The sequence below is a fragment of the Syngnathoides biaculeatus genome, chromosome 13 (assembly GCF_019802595.1).
Source record: "Syngnathoides biaculeatus isolate LvHL_M chromosome 13, ASM1980259v1, whole genome shotgun sequence".
Taxonomy (NCBI): domain Eukaryota; kingdom Metazoa; phylum Chordata; class Actinopteri; order Syngnathiformes; family Syngnathidae; genus Syngnathoides; species Syngnathoides biaculeatus.
The window spans coordinates 25,371,663-25,384,177 of record NC_084652.1 but is presented as its reverse complement, the minus strand read 5'-3'; the positions used below and the strand labels follow the sequence as shown (position 1 = coordinate 25,384,177).

General features: G+C 43.8%; 1 protein-coding gene across 1 annotated transcript in view; it reads right to left on the bottom strand.

The window, feature by feature from the left end:
• Window positions 1-12,515, bottom strand: part of si:ch211-207d6.2 (sickle tail protein homolog) — a 46,242-nt gene that overhangs the window by 13,581 nt on the left and 20,146 nt on the right. The window contains exons 5-7 of the mRNA XM_061840243.1: window positions 9,052-9,188; window positions 2,691-2,838; window positions 2,292-2,595 (exon numbers count right to left, since the gene is read on the bottom strand). Coding sequence (XP_061696227.1) covers window positions 2,292-2,595; window positions 2,691-2,838; window positions 9,052-9,188 — 589 coding nt within the window. The remainder of the gene's footprint in view (window positions 1-2,291; window positions 2,596-2,690; window positions 2,839-9,051; window positions 9,189-12,515) is intronic.

Below are 12,515 nucleotides of genomic sequence, written 5' to 3'. Positions count from 1 at the left end.
TAAGTATCTGCGAGCAATAGTATGGTTTCATGCCGAGAAAGAGTACCACAGATGCATTATCTGCCTTGAAGATGATAGTGGAAAAGTACAGAGAAGGTCAGAAGGAGCTACATTGTGTCTTTGTGGATCTAGAGAAAGCCTGACAGAATTCCAAGAGAGGAACTGTTGTTCTGCATGCGTAAGTCTGGTGTGGCAGAGAAATATGTTAGAATAGTACAGGACATGTATGAGGGCAGCAGAACAATGGTGAGGTGTGCCGTTGGTGTGTCAGAAGAATTTAAGGTGGAGGTGGGACTGCACCAGGGATCAGCTCTGAGCCCCTTCCTGTTTGCAGTCGTAATGGATAGGCTGACAGATGAGGTTAGACTGGAATCCCCTTGGACCATGATTTTTGCAGATTATATTGTGATATGCAGTGAAAGCAGGGAGCAGGCGGCGGAACAATTAGAAAGATGGAGACATGCACTAGAAAGGAGAGGAATGAAGATTAGCTGAAGTTAAACAGAATATATGTGCGTGAATGAGAGGGGTGGACGGGGAAGAGTGAAGCTACAGGGAGAAGAGATAGCACGGGTGGACAACTTCAAATATTTAGAGTCAACAATCCAGTGCAATGGTAAGTTTGGTAAGGAAGTGAAGAAACGGTCCAAGCAGGTTGGAACAAAACAAAGTTTCCAAAACAGTGGTGAGGCTGGCCATGATGTACGGATTAGAGATGGTGGCACTGAAGAAACAACAGGAAGCAGAACTTGAGGGAGCAGAAATGAAGATGTTGAGGTTCTCGCTCGGAGTGAGCAGGTTGGATAGGATTAGGAATGAGCTCATTAGAGGGACAGCCAAAGTTAGATGTTTTGGAGACAAGGTTCGAGAGAGCAGACTTCGATGGTTTGGACATGTTCAGAGGCGAGAGAGTGAGTATATTGGTAGAATGGTGGTGAGGATGGAGCTGCCAGGGAAAAGAGCGAGAGGAAGACCAAAGAGAAGGTTGATGGATGTTGTGAGGGAAGACATGAGGGCAGTTGGGGTTAGAGAGGAAGATGCAGGAGATAGGCTACGATGGAAAAAGATGAAACGCTGTGGCGACCCCTAACGGGACAAGCCGAAAGGAAAACAAGAAGAAAAACGTGATTTTGACGTGTATGGCTTTTTGTCACTCCTGCCATGAAAATCCTCTCGGGGGATTTGTTTTCGAGAAGAAGCAGGAAGTGACGTTAGAAGCAGACGCCTCATCAATCATGAGCTGATTGGCTGTGCATCATCAAAGCCCCAACCAGCAACTTCTGTTCAAGCCTCTCCCTTGTCCTTCCTATCTGCCATTTTCTACGCAGTTGACTGTGTATGTGATAACCTCTGTAGTTCACAATACCACCAAAGCATTGTGCTGATGTTAAAGCTTCCACCGACACACCCAAGCGGAAGAGGAAGATGATGACGAAAGGCGAAAAAGTAAAAATTTTGGACAGGACCAAAGACAGCAGAATCTACACTTTTGTGGCACCATTATGGCGTGAATAAACCATGTGTGCGCTACATAAAGAAGGATGTTGTAAACGTCCATCAAACCGCTTCAATCACTTTGAACAAGGAAGCGAAATGTTTGGTGACTTTGCAAAATACAAAAATTGTTCAAAATGGAAGCTGCATTTGTGAACAGCAGATTGCATATAAAAGGCCTGGTGATGATGATGAAGAGGCTGAAGAAAGTGCTGTTCTTGAGGACAAAGACCTGTTTTTGTTCAACTAGACGATTGTATTGTTGGCATTTTTATCTCAAGTATTTAAGAAATAAATGCTGTAGTGTTGACACATTTTAAACATTCTGGTACCCCCCCCCACACAGATTGAATTGTAACTACAGTAATATAATACAGTAAGTGCTTTATAATTTAAATTATTAATATAAATTTATAATAACCATATATTTTATTCATGGGGTTTTATGATTAAAGATTTAACTAAATACCTTTTTTGTCTCAAATGTTCTGTTACCCAGATTAACATACATCCCCACTAGTTCGTGGTTTTTCACTTTTTGTGGGTGGTTCTGGTCCCAATTAACTGCAAAAAACAAGTGATAGCTGTTTTTCTGTTAATGTCACTACAATCTAAATGTCTTGATGTGATAGACACAATTAAGATTTAACTGAAGACGACATTTTCAAATAGGTATTCAAATATTTGTCCTTTCTCAACACCAGGTAAAAACTTTCACTATGCAGAAAAGAGTTGATAGTTGACAGTGATCACATCTCAATATCTAGACTATAAATTGATTTGGGAGACAGTAGTACCTTGGCCACAGTTGGTAGGTCTCTTCCATGGGTGGTGTTCAGTAGTGGACTGTGCTGGTGGACCTGGATCACCGTAGCTGAGGTCATCCTAACAGTGGCTGGGGATGCTGAGGCTACATAGTTGAGCTTAGGCTCAGTTGAGGAGGATGATGGAATGGGCTGAGGGGCTCTGACTGATGACCGAGGCTGTGGTTGTGGTGAGGTCTGAGGACTCTGGGTTATCAGACCTTCTTGGTCTGCTTCAGAGACCTTTGGTAAGTCCACTTGGGTGGCTTTGAATGAGGGATTTGCTTCTGACACACATCTGTTAACCACAAATATTTGACAGCTGGATTTTGCTCGTTTTACTTCCATTGTACTTTAAATGTTTCACAGTTAATATAAATGTGAAAAGAGTACCTGCGTAGAGAGCTGAGACCTTCAGTTAGTGCTTTGACTCTTTTTAACATGCAGTCCATTTTATGAGGCTCCTCCTTCAGAAAACGAACTGCATCCATTTCCGGCCTGAGCACCGAACGCATCTTTACTTGCAGTTCTGGAAACTCCCCTGGGAAAAAAAAAACAGATATACCATCACTACAACCAGCATCGATATTGCTTCTCTCCTGTGTCACAAAAAGGTTTGGGGCATCGTTTGTATTTCAATGATTCTGGTCTCAATCCTGACTAATTTTGTTCTGTGTTTTTGATTCCGCTTCCAAAAAATTCTGGATTTTGATTCTTTTAGAGGCTGGGTCCAAAGGTTCACATGGTTTAACTAGAGGGCATACAAATGATGAAGTCATTTTCCTTGGAGCCTGCAGAATAAACTAATATGAACATTTTACTTTGGCTCTATATAACCAATATCAATATGAAACCTCTGAACTAAAAGGCAATGTGTGTGGACCTGTCCTAAGCCAATTGAGTTGATATTCATTAATTCACCTAAAAGTTAAATTAAGCATTGTTTAAAATAGTTATTTGGGACCGTTTCATCATAACTGTCATGATCCTGCCGCTCCAGCCCGGACTGTGCGGGTGCCCGTGCGGTCGCGCTAATTGGGAGGCACACACCTGCGCCTCAGGCGGGCTGATTGGCCCCAGAGTATATAAGTCCAGGGGGGCGACTGTTTCGGCGCCAGATTGTTGCGGTTCATACCCCGTTCCAGCACTCCCGTATCTCTGATCGTATTCCTGTATGTACCGACCTCCGCCTGTTCTCCGACCGACCCCGTAAGACTGACTCCTTTGACACTCTGCCTTCCTTGATCGATCTCACGTGTGCCGACTCCTGCCTGCCTGCTGATCTGCTCTCTACGCACGACGTCCTGATTAGCGCTGCTATACCTGACTGCCTGCCCGATCCCCGACCTTGGATTAACAAACGTTTTTCCCGAATTACATCTGCGTCTCCTGTGTACTCCTGCATTTGGTTCCTACCTGCTTCTCGATGGGTCGTGACAGAACGATCTGGCGCTGGACCAGTCGTCCCCCTGGACCCATATACACCGGGGCCAATCAGCCCACCTGAGGCGCAGGTGTGTGCCTCCCAATTAGCGCGACCGCGCGGGCATCCGCACAGCCTGGGCTGAAGCGGCAGGATCATGACAATAACAAATGGCTTGTAGGTCCAATTTTTAACTTGACTTTCTATTTTAAACTTGTAACCTTTTATTTTGAAGGGTATGCATCAGAACTCACCAATTTGGCACATGACTGCGGAATTAAAAAAAAAAGTAATAGAACCAAATCCTAGAAAAAAAAATCCTTTTCCTACCCAACAATGGGGTGCAAGGTTAATGTTTGTGATGCTGTGAGACAATATGTGAGTTTCATCTCAATTTTTTGTGATGTCAAGTTTAAACATTGGTGAAGTTTGAGCTCAATGTTGATGATGATGTTTTTTCTTTTGTCATCATCTCTTATTGTCATGACCCAGGCTGGACCACGGCCAAGAGGGGAGTGGCCACTGCCCTGGCTGGTGACACTCGTCACCGCTCTCAGCTGTTTAACATTGGGACTGTAATTAGATGATGTATTTAAGTTGCAGTTTTGTCACTGGCATTTGTCAGATCGTTGCTTAATGTCTCGTTCCCGCACTCTCGCTGACTTGCTTCTGATCTCCATATAGCAATCTGTGCTTGCCCGCTGACCTGCCTTCTATGCCTGACGTCCTGGTTACCACTGCTCCCGTTGAATGTCTGCCTGATCCCCGACCTTGGAACGAATAAACACTTTTTCCGAAATGCCTCTGCGCCTCCGGAGTCCTGCATTTGGGTCCTCCCCCGCACCGATGGGTCGTGACACTTATGCTGGTTTGAAAACTAAAACAAATGCTAAAATCCACCAATGCAAAGTGCAGCGAACCATAGACCTTGTTAGCTTCCTCAATATTTCCATAAACAGATTTTATTGTTTCACTCACCAAATTTGACTTGATAGAAGTTCTGCATGGTACAGGCTTAGCCTCAGAGTAGGAGCGAGCACGTCAGACTATTACACATCGTGAAAGCCTCCTTTGCGCAATGTGATCTTATTTTAAGTGTTAGGTTAACTCAGTGCGAGTTGACTGGTCATTTATTCTAACAAAATTGAGACACAAAGTTAAGTTTTGGTCCACACTTCCCTTCATTGGTTTTAGCCATTCTCTTCTTCTAGGTCTGTGGACTGTCAGAAGTTGAAACTGGAAACCGAATTTTCAAAATCTGAACGAATCCGAGAGAACCATAACATTAGTCCCAGTTCTTGGTTCTTGAATCTTGATGCCCAACCCCAGTCACAAGAGGCTTTCAAATGTCACTTTGGCAAGATCCAGGAATTTCCTGTCATCTAAAGGTCCATTCATTCTGTATTTAGCACAGCGCAGCATATTGTTGATGACCCCATTAAGTGTGGATGCATAATTCATGCAGTGCCCCGCCCATGAAGCCGGTCACCAGTAATGTGTTACTACAAAACACCGCACTTTTCCTAGGCTAGTAATCAGACTACAGTGACTTCTTCAGACACGCAATACGTAGTTACTTTTACATCGCCAATGTCTTTTACCAAGTATTAATTTGAAGCTGGTGATTTGAACAAAGAGCAGCCCAGCAGTGGATAAGCATTTAACCAAGGCTGTTTTTTTTTCCAGCAAATTGAAGAAAGCGATTGGCGATTGATTATTACACAATCCATGGTGCCATGGCTAAGAGATCCACAATGCAGTTGTGTGCTACTTGGTCAAAACCAGAGAGAGAAAAGGAGCCAGAATATTTCCTATTCAGTTACTTCACCACCTACACCACACGAGGGCAAGTTTATGCTGTGCTGCCATTGTCTATGAGCTGTACCGTGAACTACCGCACAGTCAGTGCCATACAACCCAAGTGCAGTGTGTAGGCACCCTAATTCAATCACAGGACAGACACATGATGATAAACCACTCACTAGTTCCATTTGGAGTCCAACTAATACATTGTATTTGTTTTTTGTCTGACAACAGCACTGACAGAATTCCAAAATGATAAAACAACCTGCATTCTGAACAAAAGAGCTCCACATATTAGTGATCCAGTTAAATGTGGTAATTTCGTCAGATGCTACGGGCCATGAAATCAAATGCCATAAAGACCATACTTTTCCATTGTCCAGGGGTCAGCAACCCAAAATGTCGAAAGAGCCATGTTGAACCAAAAATTAAAAAAACAAGCCTGTCTGGAGCCACAAAAATATAAAAGCCTTACATAACTCTTACGGTGAAGGTAATACATGCTGTACAGTGAATAAAATAAGTATTTGAACACCTTGATGTGTTGCAAGTTCTCCCAATTAGAAATCATGGAGGGGGTCTGAAATTTTCATCATAGGTGCATGTCCACTGTGAGAGAGATAATGTAAAAAGAAATATCCAAAATTCACAATGTAAGACTTTTTTTTTAACAATTTATTTGTGTGACACAGCTACAAATAAGTATTTGAACACCTATCTATCAGCTACATTCTGACCCTCAAATGCCTGTTAGTCCGCCTTTAAAAGTCCACCTCCACTCCATGTATTATCCTGAATCAGATGCACCTGTGTGAGGTCGTTAGCTGCATAAAGACACCTCTCCACACTATCCAATCAGTAAGACTTAAACTTGTAACATGGCCAAGACCAAAGAGCTGTCCAAAGACACCAGAGACAAAATTGGACAACTCCACACAGCTGGAAAGGGCTACGGAGAAATTGCCCAGCAGCTTGGTGAAAAAAGGTCCACTTTTGGAGCAATCATTAGAAAATTTAAGAAGCTAAACATGACGGTCAATCTCAATCGGAGTGGAGCCCCATGCAAGATATCACCTCGTGGAGTCCTTAAAAAGGTGAGGAATCATCCCAGGACTACACAACAGGACTTGGTCAATGACCTGAAAAGAGCTGAAACCACCGTTTCTAAGGTGACAGTTGGTAATACACTAAGACGTCCATCCATACATCCATTTTCTTCGCCCCTTATCCTCACGAGGGTCGCGGAGTGTGCTGGAGCCCATCCCAGCTGTCAACTGGCAGGAGGCGGGGTACACACTGGACTGGTTGCTAGCCAATCGCAGGGCACATAAGTCGAACATCCGCACTCACAAACACACCTAGGGGCAATTTAGAGTGTCGAATTAATGTTGCATGTTTTTGGAATGTGGGAGGAAACCAGAGTGCCCGGAGGAAACCCACGCAAGCACTTGGAGAACATGCAAACTCCACACAGGTGGGTCTGGGATTGAACTTGGGACCTCAGAACTGTGAGGCGAACGCGTTACCAGCTGATCCACCATGCTGCATACACTAAGATGTCATGGTTTGAAATCATGCATGGCACGGAAGGTTGCCCTGCTTAAACCAGCACATGTCAAGGCCCGTCTTAAGTTTGCCAATGACCATTTTGATGATACAGAGGAATCATGGGAGAATGTTTTGTGGTCAGATGAGCCCAAAATTGAACTTTTTGGTCATAATTCCACGAACCGTGATTGGAGGAAGACGAATGATGAGTTCCATCCCATGAACAACATCCTACTGTGAAGCATGGGGGTGGTAGCATCATACTTTGGGGGTGTTTTTCTGCACATGGGACAGAACGACTGCACTGTATTAAGGAGAGGATGACCACGGCCATGTATTGTGAGATTTTGGGGAACAACCTCTTTCCCTCAGTCCGACCATTCTAGATGGGTCATGGCTGGGTCTTTCAACATGACAATGACCTAAAGCACACTGCCAGGAAAACCAAGGAGTGGCTCCGTAAGAAGCATATCAAGGTTCTGGCGTGGCCTACCCGGTCTCCAGACCTGAACCCAATAGAAAATCTTTGGAGGGAGCTGAAACTCCGTGATCTACATGGAGGAGTGGGCCAAAATCCCTACTGCAATGTGTGCAAACCTAGTGAACAACTATGTAATTGCAAACAAAGGCTACTTTACCAAATATTAACATTGGTTTTCTGAGGTGTTCAAATGCTTTTTGCAGCTGTATCACACAAACAAATCGTTAAAAAATCCTACATTGTGATTTCAGTTTTTCTTTTTAGATTATCTCTCCCACACTGGACATGCCCCTACGATGAAAATTTCAGACCTCTCCATGATTTCTAATTGGGAGAACTTGCAATATAGCAGGGTGTTCAAATACTTGTTTTCTTCACTGTATGTCTCACTATCCAAATGGCATAATGAACACGATTCACGATTCAATGCGCTTCCTCGAGAGAATGATGTTACCACATGACGATGGTGTTTTAAGTTTAACTTCGATTATTGATGCATTATGTTTTGCTGCACTGATAAATTTGTAGAAATATATTGAGAATTTTTTATGTCATGATTATTTTGAGGATTAAAAAAAACACAATTGAACATGCCTCCTGTAATTTCAGACCTCCCCACGGTAATAAAATACAGGCTTCAAATATAAAAATAAAACAAACAAAAGCCTTTCGAAAAGGTAAAGTATATAAAATTGAAAATAATAGTTTATGTTTGATTTCTGTGCGATTTCTCGAGTTTTCGGTGAATGGTAAGACAGGCATCCACCACGCTGAGTTCGAAGAAGCATGTGATGCATGCTATGACGCAATCTTCGTTGACAGAAATTTTGACACTTAATGCTCATTTGATACATTTTTAGCATTAGAAAACGTTCAGAATGTTTGGGTCATGTTTTTCCTTCTACATAAATCACATTGAAACAAAAAATATATTTTTCGTCCCCATCTTTTTCTCTTATTCTTCTTATGCTTTCAGCTTGTCCCGTTAGGGGTCGCCACAGCATGTCATCTTAGATGAACGCATATTTGTTTGGCGCAGTTTTATACCGAATGCCTTTCCTGACTCAACCCCACTGCATTTAGTCGGGGAGAGAAGCTTACAGAACCTGGTATTCCCAGGCGGTCTCCCTCCAAGTACTAACTCGTGACAAACTCGCTTAGCTTCCGAGATCTGACGAGTTCGGGCGTTCTCAGGGTAGCATGGCCGTAACTGACAGCATTGATGATTCATTTTAAGGCCAAGTAAAATATTGTCAATGAGAACTTTCCATTTTCACAATTTTTTTCAAAAGCTTCCGGAAGCCACTAGGGTGGCGCTAAAGACGGGGAAATTTGTGCGTGAATAATTGTTTGTTCCAACATGTGCCCTGTCACCGTTTGCCAACCAGTCCATTGTATAGTCTGCTTTTTGCTCTAAATCAGCTCGGAAAGGTTCTTGTTCCCTGTGACACTGGCCGGGATAAGTCTTATAAATCGTGTATGGGTGGACAATCACTGACCTTTAAGAATAGCAAGGGACTCCCCAACTTTGCGCAGGTTCACTGCTCCCTCCTCTACATCTTTCAGATTGATTGGCAAATGGCCATGTCGGGAAACATTGTTTGAATGTAAGTTGTTCACGTAATCCTCCAGTTCACTGAGAGATGGAGAGAAAGAACAGTCAGAAACAAAGACATCAAAAGCAGCAGAGAATATTAAATAGCAACTTCTGAAGAATGGTTTCTGATAGGTCAGTTTGCACCAGTGGGGTTTTAGCACAGTTTGATTCTTATATACATCTTGCTTGAACCAATTTGACAGACTCTTATGCCTGCCACATACTGAGTGACACCACCAACAGTGATTGAACTGGACACCCACTAAAAAAAAAAAAGTTTTAGACTCATCCACTTTCGTGGTTGACCACCAACATGCTGGAACAGAAAGAGTGCGACCCCTTGTGTTTTTAATGGAAATCAACATTTAAAGGGTCCACACATTTTACTCTCGATCCATCCATCCATTTTCTTCGCTGCTTATCATCACAAAGGTCACAGGAGTGCTGGAGCCTCTCCCAGCGAGCAGGAGGCAGGGGACACCCTGAACTGGTTGCCAGCCAATCTCAGGTCACATAGAGACAAACAGCCGCACTCACAATCACACCGAGGGGCAATTTAGAGTGTCCAATTAATGTTGTATGTTTTTGGGATGTGGGTGGAAACTGGAGTGCCTGCATGAAACCCATACAGGCACGGGGAGAACATGCAAACTCCTCACAGGCAGGGCAGGTATTGAACCTTGGACCTCAGAACTGTGAGGCCAACACTTTACAGCTGCCCCACCATGCCACCAATACTTTATTATAATTTTATTAAATAACAAACAGCATGGCACAATTTCTCGAGGCGCGCGGGGCTCTTTGCCCATTTTCATGCAGCTCTGTAATGGCACGAAAGCAGATCAAAGTTCCGTTTCTTTAATGTGCATGCACGTGCTGTTGCTTGAGTTCATTAAGGTAGTTACGAGTGCACTTTGCTTGCATTTACTGTGGTATTTACGTCCCCACTTTGCTTGAGTTTATTACACTTGTTATCGGTATTGTGTGTAGGCATGACTGTCGATGTGTGAGTGAGACAAGACTGTGTATTTCAGAGGTGCCCCGACTTTTTTTTACCCCAAGATCTACTTTTGAAGCAGCCAGCGTCTTGCAATCTACTGACAGGGGGCCTGAATTTATTTATTTATTTATTTTAGAAACAGAATAAGAAAATGCAGCCCTATGGGGGCACAAACCAGTGCGATCTGTAGGCCGGTCCCAAGCCCGGATAAATGCAGAGGGTTGCGTCAGGAAGGGCATCCGGCGTAAAAACTGTGCCAAACAAATATGAGCGTTCATCGAAAGAATCCCATACCGGATCGGTCGTGGCCCGGGTTAACAACGCCCGCCCCCGGCACTGCTAACCTGCAGGGCGTTGGTGGAAATTCAGCTACTGTGGGTCGAAGACAAAGAAGAGGAGGAAACCGGATCCATCGTCAGAAGAAAAAGACGAATGCACAGAGCCTACAACTGAGTGTAGGGACTTTGAATGTTGGGACTATGACAGGAAAAGCTCAGGAGTTGGTTGACATGATGATTAGGAGAAAGGTTGATATTCTGTGCATCCAAGAGAGCAGGTGGAAAGGAAGTAAGGCTAGAAGTTTAGGAGCAGGGTTTAAATTATTCTACCACGGAGTAGATGGGAAGAGAAATGGAGTAGGGGTTATTTTAAAGGAAGAGCTGGCTAAGAATGTCTTGGAGGTGAAAAGAGTATCAGACCGAGTGATGAGACTAAAATTTGAAATTGAGGGTGTTATGTATAATGTGGTTAGCGGCTATGCCCCACAGGTAGGATGTGACCTAGAGTTGAAAGAGAAATTCTGGAAGGAACTAGATGAAGTAGTTCTGAGCATCCCAGACAGCGACAGAGTTGTGATTGGTGCAGATTGTAATGGACATATTGGTAAAGGAAACAGGGGCGATGAAGAAGTGATGGGTAAGTACGGCATCCAGGAAAGGAACTTTGGGGGACAGATGGTGGTGGACTTTGCAAAAAGGATGGAGATGGCTGTAGTGAACACTTATTTCCAGAAGAGGGAGGAACATATAGTGACCTACAAGAGCAGAGGTAGAAGCACGCAGGTGGATTATATTTAGTGCAGACGATGTAATCTGAAGGAGGTTACTGACTGTAAAGTAGTGGTAGGGGAGAGTGTAGCTCGACAGCATAGGATGGTAGTGTGTAGGATGACTCTGGCGGTGGGTAGGAAGATTAAGAAGACAAAGGTAGAGCAGAGAACCATGTGGTGAAAGCTGAGAAAGGAAGCAAGTTCTGTGGCCTTTCGGAAAGAGATGAGACAGGCTCTCGATGGAAAGCAGAAGCTCCCGGAAGACTGGACAACGACAGCCAAGGTAATCAGAGAGACAGGCAGGAGAGTACTTGGTGTGTCTTCTGGTAGGAAAGGGGAGAAGGAGACTTGGTGGTGGAACCCCAAAATACAAGGAGTCATACAAGGAAAGAGATTAGCGAAGAAGAAGTGGGATACTGAGAGGACTGAGGAGAGGCGAAAGGAGTACATCGAGATGCGACGTAGGGCAAAGGTAGAGGTGGCAAAGGCTAAACAAGAGGCATATGAAGACATGTACACCAGGTTGGACATGAAAGAAGGAGAAAAGGATCTCTACAGGTTGGCCAGACAGAGGGATAGAGATGGGAAGGATGTGCAGCAGGTAAGGGTGATTAAGGATAGAGATGGAAATGTGTTGACTGGTGCCAGTAGTGTGCTAAATAGATGGAAAGAATACTTTGAGAAGTTGATGAATGAAGAAAATGAGAGAGAAGGAAGAGTTGAAGAGGCAAGAGTGAAGGACCAGGAAGTGGAAATGATTACTAAGGGGGAAGTCAGAAAGGCACTACAAAGGATGAAAAATGGAAAGGCAGTTGGTACTGATGACATACCGGTAGAGGTATGGAAGCAATTTGGAGAGATGGCTGTGGAGTTTTTGACCAACTTATTCAACAGAATACTAGCGGGCGAAAAGATGCCTGAAGAATGGAGGAAAAGTGTTCTAGTTCCCCTTTTTAAGAACAAAGGGGATGTTCAGAGTTGTGGGAACTACCGAGGAATAAAGTTGATGAGCCACACAATGAAGTTATGGGAAAGAGTAGAGGAGGCTAGACTCAGGACAGAAGTAAGTATCTGCGAGCAACAGTATGGTTTCATGCCTAGAAAGAGTACTACAGATGCATTATTTGCCTTGAGGATGCTAGTGGAAAAGTACAGAGAACGTCAGAAGGAGCTACATTGTGTCTTTGTGGATCTAGAGAAGGCCTATGACAGAGTACCAAGAGAGGAACTGCGGTACTGCATGTGTAAGTCTGGTGTGCCAGAGAAGTATGTTAAAATAGTACAGGACATGTATGAGGGCAACAGAACAATGGTGAGG